The sequence below is a fragment of the Cuculus canorus genome, unplaced genomic scaffold (genome assembly GCF_017976375.1).
Source record: "Cuculus canorus isolate bCucCan1 unplaced genomic scaffold, bCucCan1.pri scaffold_143_muti_telo, whole genome shotgun sequence".
Taxonomy (NCBI): Eukaryota; Metazoa; Chordata; class Aves; order Cuculiformes; family Cuculidae; genus Cuculus; species Cuculus canorus.
This window is the reverse complement of record NW_026527780.1, coordinates 8,116-29,913: the sequence shown is the minus strand read 5'-3', so window position 1 is coordinate 29,913 and position 21,798 is coordinate 8,116. Positions and strand designations below refer to the sequence as shown.

The 21,798-nt window shown below is 58.8% G+C and overlaps 2 protein-coding genes across 3 annotated transcripts in view; both read left to right on the top strand.

The window, feature by feature from the left end:
- Positions 1-7,800: 7,800 nt before the first annotated feature.
- The window catches only part of LOC128850651 (uncharacterized), a gene marked incomplete at its 3' end in the record, with an annotated part of 21,241 nt that continues 7,243 nt past the window's right edge, over positions 7,801-21,798 (top strand). The window contains exons 1-2 of the mRNA XM_054055628.1: positions 7,801-8,282; positions 8,364-9,088. The remainder of the gene's footprint in view (positions 8,283-8,363; positions 9,089-21,798) is intronic.
- LOC128850652 (uncharacterized) lies at positions 15,394-21,790 on the top strand. Of its 2 annotated transcripts, none has more exons than XM_054055629.1 (3): positions 15,394-15,926; positions 20,125-20,216; positions 20,807-21,790. In XM_054055629.1, the coding sequence occupies exons 1-3, from the start codon at positions 15,565-15,567 to the stop codon at positions 21,082-21,084; spliced, it is 732 nt and encodes a 243-aa protein (XP_053911604.1). In that variant the 5' UTR covers positions 15,394-15,564; the 3' UTR covers positions 21,085-21,790. The 2 variants fall into 2 exon arrangements, with proteins under 2 accessions (XP_053911604.1, XP_053911605.1); XM_054055630.1 differs by having other exon boundaries at positions 15,411-15,926; positions 21,387-21,790.

Genomic DNA, 21,798 nt, shown 5'->3' with positions numbered 1-21,798 from the left:
TGCAAGGGCGCGCATGGGGACAGGCAGCTGCAGCAGGCGGGGGGGGGGGGGGGGGGGGGGGCATGTTGGCAGCAGTTGTTGCCTCAGCTCACGTGGATCATAAAACTGAAACCCACCCCTTTCTGCCTTCTATTTCCCATTCGTGACTGATTTTTGCACGGCGGAGGTTTAGTGAGAGGCGTCCCTGCCCATGGCACGGGTGGAACGAGATGGGCTGTCAGGTCCTTCCCGAGCCAAACCACCCTGTGATTCCGTGATTCTATGGAATATCGGCTGTGGTGCCACACGGGCATTACAGGAATTCCCAAGCGCTGAGGGACGCGAGATTTGGCTTTAGGGCGCAAGGAGCACACGGGCGCAGCGCCGCGCCCCCCCCCCCCCAGAGCTCAACAAACAGAGGCGCTTTGGGGAACCCAAACCCCGGCACAAGGGCTCCCCGCGCCGAGCGCAGCCCCAGCGAGTGAAACCCCAGCACGGGGAGGACGTTAAAGCGCTCCGAACTCGAGCCGCGTCCCCGGCGCCTCCGACAGCCCCGAGCCCAGCCCCGTCCGAGCCGTGCGTGAGCGGAGCCCCGGCCCCGCCGGGCTGCGGGCACGGGCTGTCACACCCCGCCCGCGCCGGACTCACCCGCGCTCCCGCCTCCCGGGATCCCCGCCGGGGGCAGCGGGACCAGCAGGGCGCAGCGGGGAGCGCGGGCTCCACCCGGGACAGCCAGCGCCGCTCTGCCTTCCACCTTCGCTCTCTATGGTCGGGCGCGTCGCCCTCCTCGAGGCTCGCGCTCTAGCATCCACGGTACCGCGCTGGCCTCCAGCCTCGCTCTCTATGACCCGCAGTCCTCCGGCGGGGCTCGCGTGCCGCCCGGGCTCATTGCTGCCACCGAGCGAGCGCGGCGCGGCCCTGCAGGAAGGGATCGAAGACTCTCGTGCTGCCCTTGGGCAAACCAACCGGTCCGTGCTCAGGAGCGAAGCGCGCGCAGCAGCCGCGTGCGGGGCGGCAGGGACGGGGCCGGGCTGAACCGTGGCGCCTCGGGCCTTTCTCTGGGGCGTGTGCCTGTGTACAGGGCACTGCCGTGCGGCACGCGGCTGCGCCGCGCCTGGCTGTGTCTGCGAGGAGTTGGGAGAGGCACAGCGCCCCGCGGTCCCCCCAGTGCCACAGTGGCGTGTGACTGCGTGTGACTGCGTGTGACTGAGGTGTGACTGGAGCGTGACTGGAGTGTGGAGTGTGAGTGGCACCTGATTAGTATGTGATTGGTGTGTGGATAATGACTGGCACTTGATTAGTGTGTTATTACTGTGTGATTGGTGTGTGATTAGTATGTGATTTGTATGTTCTTGCCATGGTATTGATGTGTGACTGGGGTGTGGCTGTCATGTGATGGGGCTGTGACTGGTGTGTAACTGCTGTCTGGTGTGTCGTTGGCATGTGATTGGTGTGTGACCGTTGTGTGATTGGTGTGTTACTGCTGGGCCAGTGTCATGGGGTGTGTACTTGGTGTGTAATTGGTGTGTGATTGTCCTGTGATTGTTGTGTGATTGGCATGGGATAGGGGTGTGGTAGACGTGTGATTGGCGTGTGACTGGTGTGTACTTGGCATGTGATTAGTGTGCGATTGGCATGTGACTGGCATGTGATTGGCGTGTGGTGCATACTTGGAGTGTAAGTGTGTGTGATTAGTGGGTGTTTGGCGTGTGATTGGCGTATGTGTGACATGTGACTGGCGTGTGATTAGCGTGTGACTCGTGTGTGACGTGTGATTTGTATGTGTCTGGAGTGTGTTTGGCGTGTGGTGTTTCATTGGCACATGGCTCCCGGTGGCCGGGATCTCTGTGCTCGGGCACGAAAGGAGCGGTGGCTCAGTGCTGCCGTGCCGCGGGCGCGGAGCGGTACTGCAGCCTCGGGGAGGCAGCGCGGGGAGGGGCGCGCACAGGGCCGGGGAAGCCGGGAGGGGCGGGGTGAGGGGCGGGGTGAGGGGCGGGGTGAGGGGCGGGGTGAGGGGCGGGGTGAGGGGCGGGGTGAGGGGCGGGGTGAGGGGCGGGGTGAGGGGCGGGGTGAGGGGCGGGGTGAGGGGCGGGGTGAGGGGCGGGGTGAGGGGCGGGGTGAGGGGCGGGGTGAGGGGCGGGCGGCGCATTTCAAAGCTCGGCTCGGCTTCTCTCGGCGCCGCCCGGCCACACCGTACCGTACCGCACAGCCCGGCTCTGCGCATCGGTGCCGTTCGTCCTACCGCGGCCGCCTGCGGCCCGTGGGATGCAGGCTAGGCCTTGGAGACGGAGAGCGCCCCGTTTCCTCCCACCCCCCGGTCTCCCGCCGGGAGCCCCCTGTCCTTGCTCGGGGCGCGCGCGTCCCCTGTGTCCCATGACAGCCCCGTGAGCGCCGGCAGGAGTGCTCCCGGAGCGCGATGAACGGCCGCCGACAGAGCGGGGGGGGGGGGGGGGGGGGGGGGGGGGGGGGGGGCAGCTTTAAAACGAGCGCTCCTATTCGCTGAGCCGCGCGTCACTCAGAGAGCGGCTACAAATCAGCGATGGTAGACAAGAGAGGAGGCGAGCCGTGAATCGAGGCTCCCATTCGCTGAAAAACGCGTCAGTCAGAGCCAGCACCAATCAGCGCAGGGACCGCGCCCGCAGGGGCGGGCCGGGAAATGAGCGCTCCCAATTGCAGAGCGCACGTCACTCAGCGAGCGTCGACCAATAGGCAGGGAAAGAGAGGCGGGAAGGCGGGTGGAAGAGGGAGCGCTTCTATTGGCAAAGCCGCACGTCAGTCAGTCAGAGACGGCCAAACAGCGACAGAAGAGCACCCAGAACACGGGCTGAAAAAACAGCGTTACGATTAGCAGAGACGGACGTCACTCAGTGTAAAGCGACCAATCATCAGCGGCAGAGAGCCGACAGGGCGGGCTGAGGAGAGAGCGCTCCCATTGGCTGAAGCCGAACGTCGCAAAGGTGCGAGGCGGGGAGCGGGCGGCGCATTTCAAAGCTCAGCACAGCGCGACTCCACAGAGTGCCGACGGGATTGGGCCGAGGAGGGGGCGCTCCGCGGTCGATGGCGCCGCTCCGGGCTCGCTCTCCGGGGGCCGCGGTCCTCCCGCGGCCGGGCTGTGTTTTGCTGGTGCCGGGACCGGCTCGGGCTCCGGGCCGTTCGGGGGCTTCGGTGCTGTGTCTGTGCTCTGCGTGAGACCCCGCGGGGGAAAATCCCCGCTTGGGGGGGAAAGAGGGTTAAAAGGAGGGGGAAAGGGGGCCAACCGGAGAAAGGAGGGGAAAAGGGGAAGGAGACAATTAGGAGGGAGGTGGCTTTTTTTAATCCCTTCTGTAACCAGGTGTGAAATGTGTTCACCTGATTCATGTCACTGTGGAGCAATGCTGGGACCACAGGGTCACATGTATTCTTTAGCCATTCTGTTTGTCCTTGTACAACCGCACATTTAGGGAGAGCAGGATGGTGTGTATACAGTTCCTATTTTGGGCAAAAAGGGTCTGCTATGTTTTTCTGTTGAACCTGTTTGTGTTGCACAAAACTAGTGTTACTGCGCATGGGTAGTAAGGGGATTAATCATTATATAGAAGATCTCTCTATCACCGGAGAAGCTTCTAGAAGAACTACTACACCTGTGCAACCCAGGGGTGGAGAGTTATTAGGGGAAACACGCCCATTATGAATATGTAACTAAAGCTAAGTTATAAAAGAAGTTGCCTTGTTTTGTAGGGGGTGCGTCTTGGTTGAGCATAGACTCCCGGTGCACCCAGCGCTGTTTGCTTGCCTTTACTTAATAAATTGTGGACTTTGATTGGAATCCTGCTTTGGTCTAAATTATTTATCACACAGGATTCTTTGCCTTTCAAACCCTCCCATGTCACACAGTTTTACAACGATGCAACATCCGGTTTCGCCTGCTACAAATCCTCTCGGTTTAGACATTTCTCTCTTTGCGTTGGCACAGGATATCTGCTTAGCCTTGTTGTGTAGTTGAGGCTTACCATCTCTTTCAACTTATTTTTAGTATCGCAAGCGAATGCGGAAGGCTGCGTGTGCTCCTGGCTGTCCTAGAACGTGAAGGTGGTGGATTGCCCAGCTGCGGTAAGCTCTGCTGCCTTAGGATGGTTGGGTTAAAGACGCCCCTTGCCTAGGGAGGCTGACGCGCTGACGTGAGCAGTCTCCCGCAGATGGTGCTTGGGGCCGGCAAGGGGGCTGGAACTGTTTCCTTGGGCAGAATTTGCCCACGGCTGAGAGGGTGCTTTCCGGGGAGGCGACCGAAACCCGACTCCCAATCCCGGTTCCGTGAAGGGGACGGTTTCTTGAGCAAACCGTGTCCAGTCGGGTCTTTCTCTGAAGCGTGCGCTTGTGAACAAAGCACCGGCATGCCGCTGTTACGAACGCGGCTCGACCGCTCGTGGCTTTGTTTGGGAGGAGTTGCAGCCTCCCTGCGAAAACCTAAAGCTCCGGGCGCTGCTGTGCCGGATCCTAACGGTAACGTCCCTTTAGGAAAACATCCCTTTGCTGACCATCTCTGTGCCTGAGGATTTACTGACCTGTAAACAACCCACTGCTTTAATTGTGGGAAGCCTGCAGGAGACACCTGACATTCTCCTGAGGCGATGTTGGGCAAGAGTAGGCGGCAGGCAACACGGGACACAACTTTCTGGCTTTGATACGATTTTCTACGCAAACAACTTGCTCTGAGTCAACCTGTCTTTCCCAGTGTTGCGAGGGCTGAAGTTGGGGCAGGGGGAGAGGGTCTTTTTGTTAACGTCTGGCGCTAGATGGGCTCTCTTCTCTCACAGCTTCGACGGGGCTTGGAAAGGCAGGAGGGTTCAAAGCTCATCCCGTCACGGTGGCGTTGCCGGGAGCTTTCTGTCCGTCGAAAGGAAACGAAGCTGTTTTCAGCCAGGGTTCTGGAGACTCGGCTGATGGGCACCGAGAGCCAGTCAGATGGTGGCGAGAGCAGTGGGAAAAGGAAGAAGCTGCTCATCCGAAGAGACGAGCGATGGATGGTGGGTGGGCTGTTTTTGTGGATGAGGGCAGCAAACGTACACCTCACGCTGTTGTCTGTTAAACCGGTCGGGGGGCTGGAGCACCTTCCCTATGAGGACGGGCTGAGAGAGTTGAGCTTGGAGAAGAGAAGGCTCAGAGGAGATCTTATAGTGACCTTCCAGTACCTGATAGAAATCTGGAGGGGAACTATTCATAAAGGCTCGTCGGGGACAGGACAAGGGGGAACGGGTATAAACCAGACAGAGGCAGATTTAGACTAGACATTAAGAAGAATTTCTTCACCGTGAGAGTGGTGAGGCACCGGAACAGGTTGCCAAGGGAAGTTGTGGCTGCCCCATCCCTGGAGGTGTTTTTAAGGCCAGGTTGGATGGGGCCTTGGGCAGCCTGATTAAGTGGGGTGGCCCTGCCCGTGGCAGGGAGGTTGGAACTGGATGATCTTTAAGGTCCCTGTTCTAGGGTTCTATGAAGCTCCCAAAGCTTCTTCCTGCCTCTGAGGAAAGGACAAGAAATATTTCTACTTGTTTCTTTCAGGTGTCCGGGTTCAAAGCTCTGCCTTCCTCTGACCGTGTGAAGCTGCCGGAGGAGGTCAGAAGCCCAACTCAGCCCGAGCTGTTCCTTCTGCGGATGGATGAACGGGATGCTGCTGCCCTCCAGAGCTGAACACGGCCAGTAGGATGAGAAGGAAAGGTGAGGGGCACAGCTGGACTTGAAGCGGCGTGTGTCGTTGCGATTGTTTTCAGCAAGCGTCCTGCCCGAGTTGTACGGGGATTGATATTCGAGCAATGACCTGTCCCGTCCTGGGGGAGAGACTTTTCCTGTGGGTTGGGGATTTGTGCATTTGAGGATTTCCTTCCCCCTTTGAGGTCAGCGATGGGATTTCCCATAACTGTATGAAGAGCTGTGAGGCATTTTGCGAGCACATCTGTGCCCAGCTGGTTCCCTTTGCTGACCGTCTGTGCCTGGGGATTTATTGGCGTGTAAACGACCCGCTGCTTTTCTCATGAGAAGCCTGCAGTGGGTACCTGAAATTTTCTTGAGATGATGTTTGGCAAAAGTAACTGGCAGGCAACACGGGACGTGACTTTCTGGTTTTGCTGCGGTTTTCTAAGCAAAGGATTTCCTCGGCCTGCCTTTTCCAGTGCTGCGAGTGGTGAATTTGGGGCAGGGGGAGAGGGTCTTTTTGTTAACATCTGGCACCGGATGGACTCTCTTCCCTCGCTGCTTGAACAGGGCTTGGAAAGGCAGGAGGGTTTAAAGCTCGTCCCATCACGGTGGCGTTGCCGGGAGCTTTCTGTCCTTCGAAAGGAAACTAAGCTGTTTTCAGGTTGAGTGACAGAGGCTTGGCTGCTAATTCAGCACTGACACTGCTGAATGATGGTTAGGCTGGCCGCTGCCTCTTCTGTGTCGGCAGAGCCGACAGTGCCCTGCGCTTACCTGAGCAATTCCGTAGCAGCTCGTGTCCCCAGGGAGCGGGGAAGTTTTCATCTCTGCACCGTTCCCCTGTCCCACACTAAGGTGGCGGCTGTATTGAACAAGTGACTGGTGTGTCTGCCGGCTCGGGATCCGGGTCAGTGGGACGTGGGGAGCACCCCGCGGAGAGAGCTGTCGCCCTTCCCATTCTGAAGGAGGTGAAGGCATCTATAGCCAAGGGCAGACTGAGCTTTGTTGGGTACGGAACCAGCGAAAAACTCATCCGTACTAACAATTGTGTGCTTGCTTCTCCCATGAGAACGTCTGTGATGGGGTAACGTCTGTGCTAACACGTCTCACATTTGGGCATAAGGTTTTCTCTTTTCCTGAGGCCCGGAGGTATCTAGTACCTGCCCGCACGAGCTGAAGCGCTCCAGAGGGAGGCTTCCGTTCGACGCTAGTACCGCGCTGCTTCGCCGGACTGTCTGTGCGCCAATGTTGTCTCCTCCTGCTTCTAAACTTAGAGAGTCCTTTCGGTGCTGAAGTTCTTGAAAGCCTTGTGCCGGCAACGAACAGGGAGCTGCGAGCGTTTGAGAAACGGTGGGCAGGTAGAGGAGCCGTAAGGAAGAGGCGCCGAGAGCGGGTCAGGCAAGACAAGAGCAGTGGGAACAGGAAGAAGGTTCTCTGCCAAGACGAGAAAATGGGGGGCTGCAAAGTAACCCGGAGGGATGCGAGAGTTTGCTAAACAAGCCGGTGTCGCTGTTGAGCTGCTTTAAGACAGTCTTTTCGAGTTTTCCTCTTGCAAACTGACTCCTCCTTAACTTTACGGCTGGTGTGAAAAAAAAAAAAAACCCACAAAACCCAACAAACAAAACCAACCCCACAAACAAAAGAGGCAGCTCTGCTGAGACGCCTGGGTTTTGGAGGTGCGCAAGCGTAGTTGCGGGAGCAGAATGATCTTTGTAAAATCCGCAACCTCGAAGCATGCCTTACCTGTTCCTGGTGGCTCGCTCCAGTGCCCAAGACAGCGAGCAGTCTCGCAGACCGACGCCCGCCTTCGTCACACCGATGAACTCCCCTGCAAGTTTCACCTTCCTCAAAACTACAACCATTTGCCTCGTTTTGGCTTTGATTTCTTTTTTCACAGGTTCACGAGGCAAACCGGGTGTGCAAATACCGCAGCGCAGGAGTGAAGCCCAGCGATCAGCCACTGACTGACTGTGCCAAAGTCTCCCGACGTCTCAGGTAGACTCCGGTGCTGACGGGCATCTGTGTCCGCTCTCTGGACAGGCAGAGAAGAGAGGGAGCAGTTATTTTTGTGCCATCGCTCTGTCTCAGTGCTATGCTTGGTTCCATTCTCGTTACGCTTGAAACGGCGGATGGAGGCGAGCTCCATCTGAGGCAGGTGTCTCGGGCACGGCACGCGGGCAGTGCCGCGTGTTCTCTGTGGCCTGGCTTCGGGTCTAGGCGCCTCGTCCTCCGGAGACTAACCCCTTGGCCTTGTTACTTTATACAAATATCGTGTGCCTGAACTAGATCAAAATTCCTAACCCGATTGCTGTCTCTCACTGCTGGGCTGAATCCCTTTCCTGCAGAGGCTTTGGTGAAAGGCACTTGCCCAACATGCAACAATGTGTGTCTGGAAGAGGTGCCTTGCTGTCGTACCTCTCGCTCTCCAGTGTGTGTTTCTTAGGCTCGTGGTCAGTGTTAAGCTTGAATTGTGTGCAGTCTCCGGGGCTTCTGCGAGTCAGCACGTTGCAAGTCTGACCCTGGCAACAGAGGTGTGCCCCAAAAGGAGAATAAATAGCAGTGTGCCCAGGCTGCTTTTCTGTGTCAGACTTTCACATGGATGTGATTTAGAACGTCTTAGCGTGACGAGTTTCCACTGGGTAAGATGCAGTTTGGTCACTGCAGGGCCACTTTGTCTCGTCGCCCTGCTAACATTCCTTTCTGTGCGTTCCCTCTTGCAGGTTTCTCTTTTTGGTGCTGCGTGGGAAGTGAAGGCCCCCTCCTTCAGCTGCCCGTGCCCAGGCTGAACGCACGGTCTGTCCCGGACCCTCTGTGGGCAGTGTTGTTGCCACCTTTGCTGCGTGACTGGGAGCAGCGTGTCTGTATCCGGGGACCCTTTGGTCTGTTCTGCCCAGGCTCGGGGAAGCCGGAGGAGCCCCGCGTAGTCCAGCATTGTCTGCATTCAAGCTTTTGATCGATTGCCGGGTGCTGTATGCACTTTTTTTTTTTTTTTCCTCTTTCGGTGTTTCAGAAGAAGAAAGAACGAAGCAGAGACCGTCCAGGGGTGCGTGTCGATCACGCCATGAGCCAGGATCTGATTTGCGACACAGGCTCTGATTTGGCAGCCCGCTTTGCTGTACGGGCAGTCGATTGATGTGGACGGGCTCACTGGCATGCCGGGGGAGTTTGCTGGATCGCGATCGCATGTGGATGTTCGGCAGGGAAATAGTCTCACTGTTGATACGTCTGCCACTTGTGTGGGATTTGAATTCCATGTTATTTTCTTGGACCAGATCAGTTTTTCCTTTCTAGCTTTCCCATATTGCAAAGCTGAGGTTCTTCCCTTCGGAACGGCTTCCGCCACCCGGAGGATGTGTGCTGAGAGGTGTGCGGGAGCAGGAGAAAGCTGCCTTTCCTCTGGAAATGCCACCTCTGCCTTTCAGCGTGTGTTTGGAGGGCAGATCAGGTGAGTGAGCTTTCTGGGTCGTAGACGGGTCTGAAACCGTCCCCTGGGCGGCGCGGGAAGCACGGAGCCCGCAGCCGTGGCTGAATGTCAGCGCAGCTGTGTTTGCCTGCCCGGCAGCGTCCGTGCTCCGCCGGCATCTCAGTCAGGGTCGCCCCGAGGGAAGGCACGGTTTGCGACGCTCCGGAGCCCGGCGGCGGGCGAGGGTTGTGCGGGCGGTGCCGCGGGACCTGCTGCTCTGGCCGATTCGGCGCCCGTTGGTGGCGATCCCGAAAACGGATAAAGTGGTGAAACCGGCACCAATAGCTTCGCTTGGCTCAGGGCGGCGGCGTTGTGGCCGCAGCGCGGTCCTGCGGCGAAGGGTTTAAAGATCGCCGCGCCCCGTCCCCGCCGCTTTCAGGAGCGGGGCTCAGTGCTGCCGTGCCGCGGCCGCAGCGCGGTACTGCAGCTCCGGGGCGCGCGGGGCCGGGCGGGTCGGGGAGGGGGCGGGCGGTGCCTTTCAAAGCTCGGCTCGGATCCGCCCGGCCACGCCGCCCTGCACGACTCGGCTCGGCTCGGCTCTGCTCTTCGGTGCTCTTCCGCCCACCGCCGCCTGCGGTCAGTGGGATGCAAGCTGAGGCTGGGAGAGGGACAGCGCCCCGTGTCCCCCCGCGTCTCCCCCCAGAGCCCCCCTGTCCCTGCCCGGGAGGGGATGCCTGCGTCCCCCGACAGCCCCGTGAGCGCAGGCTCGGCTCGGCACGGCTCAGCTGCGGAGTGTTGCCAAGGGACGTTGTGGCCGCCCCATCCCTGGAGGTGTTGGAGGTCAGGTGGGACGGGGCGTTGGGCAGCCTGGTTTAGGGGGATGTCGCTGCCCGTGGCTGGGGGGTTGGAACGAGATGATGGTTAAGGTCCCTTCCAGCCCGCACTCTTCTAGGGTTCTGTTGGGGGAGGGAAACTGAATAGGCTGTTGACATTTTTGGCTGGAGGAGGGGTGGAGATCCAAAAGTCTGTCTCTGGTGTCGCCAGCGGGGTCCAGCGGAGGGGCAGTGCTCACCGGTGGGCGCCGCTCGCCTCCCCCTTGCCCCCTTCCTCTGCCCATCGCCTGGGCCGACCCTTCTCGAACCACCCCAACAGGCGCTGATGGGGGAGGGATGGGCCTTATTGTTCTGATGGGAGGGGGTGGATGGGCCTTATTGTTAACTGCTTCCACGGCTGGGGGCGGCATCCCAGGGCTGGATCGGGAAGGGGGGTGGGGGGGGGCGCGTGGGATGCCAGGGCTGGACCCTTGGGCTATAGGGGGACAGTATCCCGGGGCAGGATCGGCGAGGGGGTGGCAGGATGCCAGGCTGGATTCCAGGGCAGGATCGCGGGCTGTATCCCAGGGCTGGGGCCAGAATCCCTGCCCGGTGCCCGGGCTCGACTGGGGCGGGAGGAGGGTACGGGACACAGTGCGGACGTGGTGCAGGGGACAGTGGGGACACAGCAGGGACGTGGTTCACGGGGCAGTGGGTACACTGGGGTGTAGGGGCCACTGGGGCAGTGTGGACAGTTTGACCCCTTCCCCCGGGGCTGCCCCCCCCGGGGGTCCCGAACGGGGATGGGGGGCGGTTAGGGAAGGGGTTGGGGGGGCCAATGCCGTGTGGTCTCTGCCTGGCCACGGCAGGGGCGCCTCTCGCCCCGCTGCTGCTGCCGCCCGCCTCCGGACCCACCGCCCCGAGAGTCCCCCGGCCTCCACGGGTCCCCCCCAAAGCCACGGGATGGGATCCCCCCATAAGAACCCAGACGGGATTCCCCAGCCACTGACAAACCCCGCAAAGGAGCCCAGACGGGACCCCCCAAAGGCACCACGACCGGAGCCCCCAAAAGGTACTGGGACGGCACCCCCCAGCCACACTGGGAACCCCTGAAAGAACCGGGATAGGACCCCTGACACCCCAAACCGTGGTGGGAGCCCCCAAAGGAGTTGGGACCCCCTCCAGAAGAGCCGAGATGGGACCCCTGCCAAAGACACGGCTCCGAGAGCCCCCCCTGGACCTCCCCCAAAGGGCACTGGGATGGGACCCCCCCCAGCCCCAAGCGTGGGGGGGAGGGGAGCAAAGGAGGGCACAGATGGGGGAGGAGTGAGTGTGTGCATGGCTGAGTGTGCACGGTGTGCACACAAGTGTATGTGTGCGTGGCTGAGTGTACTTGTGTGCGTGCTGTGTGTGTGTGCAGGAATGTGTACATGAGTGTGTGTGTGGCTGAGCGTACATAGAATCATAGAATCACTGGGTTGGAAAGGACCCACTGGATCATTGAGTTCAACCATTCCTAACAATCTCTAAACCATGCCCCTCAGCACCTCATCCACGTGTCCTTTGAACACCTCCAGGGAAGGGTGACTCGACCCCATCCCTGGGCAGCCTGTTCCAGTGCCCAATAACCCTTTCCGTGAAAATTTTTTTCCTGATGTCAAGCCTGAGCCTCCCCTGGCGGAGCTTGGGGCCATTCCCCCTTGTCCTGTCCCCTGTCACTTGGGAGAAGAGCCCAGCTCCCTCCTCTCCACAACCTCCTTTCAGGCAGTTGTAGAGAGCAATAAGGTCTCCCCTCAGCCTCCTCTTCTCCAGGCTAAACAATCCCAGCTCTCTCAGCCGCTCCTCGTAAGACTTGTTCTCCAGCCCCTCACCAGCTTCGTTCCTCTTCTCTGGACACACTCCAGAGTCTCAACATCCTTCTTGTGGTCACTTCTCCTACTCTGTAGCATGCATAGGGTTGTTGTGCCCCAGGCACATGTGTGTCCCCGTGTGTGCTGCGTGTGTGTGCGCAGTGCAGGCAGGAATGCGTGTGCACGGCTCGAGGTGTGCAGAGCCGAGCGTGTGCCTGCAGGTGAGTGTGTAGGGCTGTGTGCAGGCGTGTGCGTATGCAGATATGTATGTGCGTGTGCACATCTGTGTGCGTGTGCTGGCGAGGGGACGCCCCGGGGGCTCTGGGGACACCGGGGGCGGTGGGTGCTGGGGGTCCCCAATGTCCGCACCCTCCAGCCGCCCCTCAGCCCCCCCCTCCAGGCCCCTCCAGGTGAGGCTGCGGGTACTGAGGAAGAAGAGGTTGAAGGCTTCGGCCAAGGGCGCCGCAGCCCCACGCCAGCCCCGTGAGTACACGCGTGTGAAGATGCACCAGACGGCACTCGGGTGTGAGCACACCCTGCACACGCATACGAATGTGGTTGGCGTGTGGAGTGTTACTGGTGTGCGATTGTCATGTCGTTAGTGTGTGACTGGCATGTGATTGGTGTAACTGGTGTGTGAATGGTGATTTGCGTGTGCCTGGCACGTGGAGTGCGAGTGGCATGTGATTAGCCTATGAGTAGCACGTTATTGGTGTGTGACTGGTGTGTGATTAGCGTGTGATTTGTGTGTTGTTGGTGTGGTCTTGGCGTGTGTCTGGCGTGTGATTGGGTTGTGCCTGGTGTGTGACTGGCGTGGGGTGTGTCGGCATGTGACTGGTGTGCGATTGGTGTGTGATAGGGGTGTGGTAGGCGTGTGGCTGTCATGTAACTGGCACGTGACTGGCATGCGATTGGTGTGTGACTGGAAGGTGATTGGCGTGTGGTGCGTACTCGGTGTGTGGAGTGACTGGCGTGTGACTGGTGTGCGATTGGTGTGTGGAGCGTTACTGGTGTGTGGTGATTCGGATGGGATTGGCGTGTGATGTGTGATTAGTTTGTTGTTGGCGCGTGACTGGCGTGTGATTGGGTTGTGACTGCGTGTGTTTGGCGTGTGCTGTTTAATTGGCACGTGTCTCCCTTTGGCCGGGATCCCTGTGCTCGGGAGGGAACGGAGCCGGGGCTCAGTGCTGCCGTGCCGTGGCCGCAGAGCGGTACTGCAGCCTGGGACACACACACACGCACGCACGCGCACAGGGCCGGGCCGGGCGGGGAACGGTGGGGCGGTGCATTTCAAAGCTCGCCTCGGCTCTGCTCGGCTTCTCTGGGCTCCGCCCGGCGACCGTTCGGCACGGCTCGCCTCGGCTCTGCTCTTCGGTGCCCTTCCGCCCACCCCGCCCGCTGCCGACTGCGGCCGGTGGGACGCAGGCTGGGGCTGGGAGAGGGACAGCGCCCCGCGTCCTCCCGCCGAAGCCTCCCCGTCTCTGACCCGGGTGTCTGCGTGCCCCGTGTCCCTTGACAGCCCCGTGTGGCCCGGCCCGACTCGGCTCGGTTGGGCTCTTCTCTTTTCCTTTTAGTTGCGCTCGCTGTCGGCAAACTGCCAATGGGGCGGTGCGGTGCAGAGAGCTCAAAGCTCGGCAGCCAATCAGCGCCGGCAGAGTGCTCGGGGGCGGGAGGAGGAGACATCGCTCCCATTGGCTAAGCCGCGCGTCACTCAGCGAGAAGCGACCAATCGGCAGAGGCAGAGCGTCGAGGAGGCGGGCGATAGGGAGAGCGCTCCCATTGGCTGAGATGCCCGTCACTCAGCGGACAGCGAATAATCAGTGGCGGCAGAGGGTTGAGGGGGCGGGCGGAGGAGGGAGCCCTCCCATTGGCTGGCACCCCTACGCTCGGGCATGAAAGGAGTGGTGGCTCAGTGCTGCCGTGCCGCGGCCGCTAAGCGGTACTGCAGCCACGGGGAGGAAAGGGGGCGGGGGGCGCGGCCGGCCGGCGCGTTGCAAAGCTCTGCTCGGCCTCTGCTCGTCGGTGCCATGCGTGCGGCAGCGGCCGCTTGCGGTCCGTGGAATGCACGGCGGGGCTGGGAGAGGGACAGCGCCCTGTTTTCCCCCCCGCCCCGGTCTCCCGCCGAGAGCCCCCCTGTCCTAGCCCGGGGGTGGGGGGGTGATGTATGTGCGCTCACAGGGCCGGGCTAGCCGAGGAGGCGGGTGAAAGAGAGGTCGCTCCCATTGGCTGAGGTGCCCGTCACTCAGCGGGCAGCGACCGATCAGCGTTGGAAGATGGCCGAGCGGGCGGGCGGAGGAGGGAACGCTCCCAGTGGCTGGGATCTCTGTGCTCGGGCACGAAAGGGCCGAGGGCTCAGTGCTGCCGTGCCGCGGGCGCGGAGCGGTACTGCAGCCTCGGGGAGGCAGCGCGGGGTGGGGCGCGCACAGGGTCGGGGCAGCCGGAAGGGGCGGGGTGAGGGGCGGGGTGAGGGGCGGGGTGAGGGGCGGGGTGAGGGGCGGGGTGAGGGGCGGGGTGAGGGGCGGGGTGAGGGGCGGGCGGGCGGCGCATTTCAAAGCTCGGCTCAGCTTCTCTCGGCGCCGCCCGGCCACACCGTACCGTACCACACAGCTCGGCTCTGCGCATCGGTGCCGTTCGTCCTACCGCGCCCGCGGCCGCCTGCGGCCCGTGGGATGCAGGGTAGGGCTGGGAGACGGAGAGCGCCGCGTTTCCCCCCACCCCCCGGTCTCCCTCTCGGAGACACCTGCCCTTGCTCGGGGAGCGCGCGTCCCCTGTCTCCCATGAGAGCCCCGTGAGCGCGGGCTCGTCTCCGCGCCGCACGGTGCCGCGCCGCGCCGGCAGGCTGGGAATGGGAGCAAGGCGGGAGTGCTTCCATTGGCTGTGGTGCACGTCACTCAGAGCGCGACGACCAATCAGCGGCGGCAGAGGGCCGATGGGGCGGGCAGGGGACGGAGGGACCCCATTGGCTGAGACGCGTGCCACTCAGTTCGCAGCGACCAATCAGCCGGGGCAGAGTGTCGAGGAGGCGGGCCGAGGAGTGAGCACACTCATTGGGTGAGGCACGCGTCACTTAGGAAGCAGCAACCAATCAGCGGCGAGAGGGGGCGGGCGGAAGGCGAGGCGCTCCCAATGGGTGACCTGTCACTCAGCAGGCGGCGACCAATCAGCAGCAGAAGGCGGCGGGGGGGGGCGGCCGGAGGATGAGTGCTCCTATTGGCTGAGCTGCGTGTCACTCAGCGGGCGGCGACCAATCAGGGGCGGAAGGCGGCCGGGGGGGCGGGTGGAGGGCGGATCGCGTCCATTGGCTGAGCGCGCACGCGCGCTCCGCCGTTAATGGCGGCGCTCCTTACCGCCCTCCGCGGTCGATGGCGCTGCTCCGGGCTCGCTCTCTGGGAGCCGCGGTCCTCCCGGGGCCGGGCTGTGTTTTGCTGGCGCCGGCGCCGGGACTGGCTCGGGCTCCGGGCCGTTCTGGGGCTTCGGTTCTGTGTCTGTGCTCTGCGTGAGACCCCGCGGGAGGGAATCCTCGCTTTGGGGAGGGGGGGAGGGAGTGGGGGGAAGAGGTTAGGAGGGAGGTGGCTTTTTTGAATCCCTTTTTTTTGATCTGCCTGCCACCACCGCTGCTTTCAAAAGCTGTGCTTGTCCTCTTTTCCTGCCCGGTTGGCTGAGGCGAGCGCTGGGGGTGGGGGGGCAAAGGGAGGCACGGGCTGGGGGGCAGAGAGGGAGCGTGAGTGTCCACGGTGTGTGCACGAGTGTGTGTGCAGGAATGCGTCTGCATGGCTCTGAGTGTGCAGGAATGTGTACATGAGCGTGTGCGTGTGTGTCCGTGCTTGCTGTGTGTGCGTGCGCAGGGCAGGCAGGAATGCGCGTGCACAGCTCGGGGTGTGCAGAGCCGAGCGTGTGTCTGCAGCTGAGTGTGCAGGGCTGGGGGTGTGTGCATGCACAGATGTGTATGTGCACGTGCACATCCGTGTGCGTGTGCTGGCGAGGGGATGCCCGGGGGGCTGTGGGGACGCTGGGGATGATGGTTGCTCAGGGTCCTCAATGCCACCCCTCAGCCCTCCAACCCCCCCTTCTCCCCCAAATCCCTCTTGCAGCCCCCCGTGACCTCCAACCCCTTCATACCCCCCCAGGTGAGGCTGAGGAAGAAGCTGGTGAAGAAGGTGCTGAGGGAGAAGAGGCCCAAGGCTCTGGTCAAGGTCGCCGCAGCCCCACAACAGCCCTGTGAGTACACGCGTGTGAACACGCACCACACGGCACACAGGTGTGAGCACACCCTGCACACACATGGGAATGGGATTGCCGTGTGATTGACCTGTGGAGTGACTGGTGTGTCACTGGTGTGTCACTGGCATGTGAATCGTGTGTGACTGCATGTAACTGGCATGTGAATGGCGTGTGATGGGCATTTGACTGACGTGTGATGGTGTGTGACTGGCATGTCACTAGTATGTGACTGGCATGTTACGGCGTGTGACTGGCATGTGACTGGCCTCTAACTGGCGTATGATGCCGTGTCACTGCGTGTTACTGGCACGTCACAGCGTGTTACTGGCGTGTCACTGGCGTCCGACATGTGTGTAACTGGCGTGTCAATGACACGGCTTGTCACACGCCATTTACATGCCAATGACTGGTGTGTCACTGGCATGTGACAGACTGTCATTGGCGTGTAAATGGCGTGTGACTGGCATGTGGTAGCGTGTTACTGCGTGTGACTGGCATGTAACTGGTGTGTGGCGTGTGTGTCACTGGCGTGTTACTGCGTGTAACTGACATGTGACTGGCGTCCGAAACTTGTGTCTGGCGTGTCACTGGCGTGTTATTGCGTGTGACTGGCGTGTGACAGCGTGTCACTGCCATGTGACAGCGTGTCACTGGCGTGTGACTGCTTGTGATGGTGTGTTACTCGCATGTAAACGTCATGTGACTGGCGTGTGATAACATGTTACTGCATGTGACTGGCGTGTAATTGGCGTGTGACGGTTGTGTCACACATGTGACTGGCGTGTGACTGGCGTGTGACTGGCGTGACTGGCATCTGATGGCGTGTCACTGGCGTGTCATTGGCGTGTTTAAGTATGTGAATGGCATGTAATAGCATGTTTCTGAGGCAGGAACACGCCATCACATGCCAGTTACATGCCATTTACATGCCTGTGACATGCCAGTCACACGCTTTAACACGCCAGTGACTGGCTTGTCACACGCCATTTACACGCCAATGACTGGTGTGTCACTGGCATGTGACAGACGTGTCATTGGCGTGTAAATGGCGTGTGACTGGCATGTGGTAGCGTGTTACTGCGTGTGACTGGCATGAAACTGGTGCGTGGCATGTGTGTCACTGGCGTGTTACTGCGTGTTACTGGCATGTGACTGGCATCCGAAACTTGTGTGTTTGGTGTGTCATAGGCGTGTTATTGCATGTCACTGGCGTGTGACAGCGTGTCACTAGCATGTGACAGCGTGTCACTGGCGTGTGACTGCTTGTGATGGCGTGTCACTCGCATGTAAATGTTATGTGACTGGCGTGTGATAACATGTTACTGTGTGTGACTGGCGTGTAATTGGCGTGTGACGGTTGTGTCACTGGCGTTTACTGCATGTGACTGGCATGTGACTGGCGTGTGACTGGCGTGTGACTGGCATCTGACGGTGGCAATGGCGTGTCACTGGCGTGTCATTGGTGTGTTAAAGCATGTGAATGGTGTGTGAATGGCATGTAGTAGCATGTTACTGAGGCAGTAACATGCCTTCACATGCTAGTGACACGCCATTTACATGCCAGTGACATGCCAGTCACATGCCAGTGACACGCTGTCACAGGCCAGTCACACGCAATAACACGCCAGTCACACGCAATAACATGCCAGTGACATGCCAGTCACACACGTGTTGGACGCCAGTCACATGCCAGTAACACGCTATCACATGCCAGTCTCACGCCATTTACACACCAATGACTGGTTTGTCACTGGCATGTGACAGACATGTCATTGGCGTGTAAATGGCATGTGACTGGCGTGTGATAGCATGTTACTGCATGTGACTGGTATGTAATAGATGTGTGGTGTGTGTCACTGGCGTGTTATTGCGTGTTACTGGCATGTGACTGGCGTTCGACAGGTGTGACTGGTGTGTCACTGGCGTGTTAAAGCGTGTGCCTGGTGTGTTAAAGCATGTGACTGGTGTGTTAAAGCATGTGACTGGCGTGTTAAAGCATGTGACTGGCGTGTTATTGCGTGTGACCGGTGTGTGACAGCGTGTCACTGGCGTGTGACTGCTTGTGATGGCATGTCACTTGCATGTAAATGTCATGTGACTGGCGTGTGATAACATGTTACTGCATGTGACTGGCGTGTAATTGGCGTGTGACGGTTGTGTCACTGGTGTTTACTGGCTGTGACTGGCGTGTGACTGGCATCTGACGGTGGCAATGGCGTGTCACTGGCGTGTCATTGGCATGTTAAAGCATGTGAATGGTGTGTGAATGGCATGTAATAGCATGTTACTGAGGCAGTAACATGCCTTCACATGCTAGTGACACGCCATTTACACGCCCGTGACACGCCAGTCACAAGCAGTCACATGCCACTGACACGCTGTCACAGGCCAGTCACACGCAATAATACGCCAGTCACATGCTTTAACACGCCAGTGACATGCCAGTCACACACGTGTCAGACGCCAGTCACATGCCAGTAACACGCCAGTGACACACACGCCACACACCAGTTACATGCCAGTAACATGCTATCACACGCAGTCACACGCCATTTACACGCCAATGACTGGTGTGTCACTGGTATGTGACAGACGTGTCATTGGCGTGTAAATGGCGTGTGACTGGTGTGTGGTACCGTGTTACTGCGTGTGACTGGCATGTAACTGGTGTGTGGCGTGTGTGTCACTGGTGTGTTACTGCGTGTTACTGGCATGTGACTGGCATCCGAAACTTGTGTGTCTGGCGTGTCACTGGCGTGTTATTGCGTGTGACCGGCGTGTGACAGCATGTCACTGGCGTGTGATTGCTTGTGATGGCGTGTCACTCGCATGTAAATGTCATGTGACTGGCGTGTGATAACATGTTACTGCATGTGACTGGCGTGTAATTGGCGTGTGACGGTTGTGTCACTGGCGTTTACTGCGTGTGACTGGCGTGTGACTGGCATCTGACGGTGTGTCACTGGCGTGTCACTGGCGTGTCATTGGCGTGTTAAACTATGTGAATGACATGTAATAGCATGTTTCTGAGGCAGGAACACGCCATCACATGCCAGTTGCATGCCATTTACACGCCCATGACACGCCAGTCACGAGCAGTCACATGCCAGTGACACGCTGTCACACGACAGTCACATGCAATAACACGCCAGTCACACGCCAGTCACACGCCAGTGACTGGCTTGTCACACGCCATTTACATGCCAATTACTGGTATGTCACTGGCATGTGACAGACGTGTCATTGGCCTGTAAATGGCATGTGACTGGCATGTGGTAGCGTGTTACTGCGTGTGACTGGCATGTAACTGGTGTGTGGCGTGCGTGTCATTGGCGTGTTACTGTGTGTTATTGGCATGTGACTGGCATCTGACACGTGTGTGACTGGCATGTTAAAGCGTGTGACTGGCATGTTATTGCGTGTGACTGGCGTGTGACAGCGTGTCACTGGTGTGTGACTGCTTGTGATGGCGTGTTACTGGGATGTAAATGTCATGTGACTGGCATGTGATAACATGTTACTGTGTGTGACTAGCGTGTGACTGGCATGTCACTGGCATGTGACAGATGCGCCAGTCACACAGTCACACGCCAGTCACATGCAGTACCACGCCAGTGACACAAACGTCACACGCCAGTTACACGCCAGTTACATGCAGTAGCACACTATCAGATGCCAGTTACACGCCATTTACACGCCAATGACTGGTGTGTCACTGGCATGTCAGTACGTGTGACTGGCGTGTTACTGTGTGTGACTGAAGTGTGACTGCGAGTGACTGGAGTGTGACTAGAGTGTGACTGGTGTGTTACGGGTTTGTGATGGTGTGTGACTGGCGTGTTACTGGCATGTCACCGGCGTGTGAATGGTGTATTATTGTGTGAATGTCGTGTGACTGGCGTGTCACTGGCATGTGACAGCGTGTGACTAGTGTGTCACTGTGGTGTCACCGGTGTTTGTATGGCGTGTTACTGCGTGTGACTGGCGTATGACTGGCGTGTGACTGGCATGTGATTGGCGTGTCACGCCATGTGACAGTGTGTGACCGGCGTGTGACCTGCGTGTGACTGTGTGTGAGTGGCGTTTGACTGGCATGTGACTGCTTGTGACTGCGTCGGTCTCGGATGAGTGGGAGGGCGAGACGTTCTTCTTCTAAACCTGCCTCTGGTCGCACGTTTGTATGTTATGATGACAGCCACTGTCGTGAGCACCTGCACGAAATACCCCACCAGCATACCAACGCGCAGTGGTTCATTCCAGATTCCGGCCGTTTTTCCAGTGGGATAGGTGAGTCTATTTGTGGCCTAGGTTCAGGCTAGTGGCTCGGCCGAAGCTATGTGCGCAATAAGACTCTGTCACCCCTCCTCGCCTCCTAGAAGGCGTGCGTAAGCCCTGGACGTGTGCGCTTTAAGTTAAAGAGGCATGGGAATCCAGTCTTTTTTTTTTTTTTTTATTTTTCCGCTGCGTGTGTTGACTCCGACCCCCAAACCCTTACCGCCCGGACCAACCGACCGCTTGTGTTTGGAGTTTTGCGTTGACCGAACCGTAGCTTTAGCGCTGCTAACCATTGTTTCAATTATTTTTGCAACATGTACCCTTTGCCCCTATAAATGTTTTTCTTCTGAACGTTTTCATTAGTTCCTGTTCACGTTATCGTTTGCCGAAAATAGTTGATTATTGAAATGCTTATTGTTTGCTATAGCGTACCGTTTCCTTTCCTTTTTCTTTTCTTTCTCTACCATTTTCTTTCTTTCTTTCTTTCTTTCTTTCTTTCTTTCTTTCTTTCTTTCTTTCTTTCTTTCTTTCTATCTCTCTATATATCTCTCTCTCTATCTCTCTCTTTGTTTTCTATGCCGCCACGGAGCACCATCCGTGAGACTGCAGCGTTGAGCCACGGGGTGGTGTAAAGGACTTTGTCGAAACCATGTCTGCGAGGGATGTCTCGACGTTGCTGGAACGTCTTGCCTCGTTGCGGGCAACGTTGCTGGAACATCTTGCCCCGCCTCGCCGTTGCCGCAGCGACCACAAACCCACACCTCTCCTGTTTGTACCCTTACCCCGGCACGTGCGCCCAGACCCAGGGCCGAGCTCCCTGCGGAGACGGTATTGGGCACGTGCACCGCTGCTGGGTGCGGGGGTGGGGGGAGAAGGCTGAGACACCTCAATAAAAGAACCGTGACTACCGGCACCCAGTGGAATTCCCCACCTGACGTGAAGTTGATTCGGACCGACGGGACGCCGCGGCTCCGTGGTGGTAGCTATTGCACCTTCTACTTTACTTTTTTTTTTTTCCTTCTCTTCCTCTCCCTTCCCTGCCTCTACGCAAACGTTCTTTCTGGAACTATTAAGCTTCCTTTTGTTACGGCATCTGACCTCGTTTGCGTTTTAATCTCAGTTTTGCCTTCCTCCAAACTGCAAGCGTTGGCCTCGTTTTGGCTTTAATTTCTTTTTTCGCAGGTTCACGAGGCGAAGCCAGTGCGCCAAGTACCGCAGCATAGGAGCGGAGGCCAGCGATTGGCCAGTGACCGTGCCAAAGCCTCTCGACGTCTCGGGTAGATTGCGACACCGATGGGCGTCTGTGGGATAGGATAGTAGGAGGGAGGTCTCACACAGAATCACACACAGAATCACAAGGTTGGAAAGGACCCATTGGATCATCGAGTCCAACCATTCCTAGCACTCCCTAAACCATGTCCCTCAGCACTTCATCCACCCGTTCCTTAAACACCTCCAGGGAAGGCGACTCCACTACCTCCCTGGGCAGCCTGTTCCAGTACCCAATGACTCTTACTGTGAAGAATTTTTTTCTGATATCCAACCTGAACCTCCCCTGACGGAGCTTCAGGCCATTCCCTCTTGTCCTGTCCCC

Excerpts from the sequence above, each read along its gene's own strand:
- LOC128850652 (XM_054055629.1), top strand. The coding sequence starts at position 15,565 with ATGCGCGTGCACAGCTCGGGGTGTGCAGAGCCGAGCGTGTGTCTGCAG. Across the intron at positions 15,927-20,124 it reads CGCAGCCCCACAACAGCCCT|CCACTGTCGTGAGCACCTGC; the intron begins GTGAGTACACGC and ends TTATGATGACAG. Across the intron at positions 20,217-20,806 it reads CCGTTTTTCCAGTGGGATAG|ACTGCAGCGTTGAGCCACGG; the intron begins GTGAGTCTATTT and ends ACCATCCGTGAG.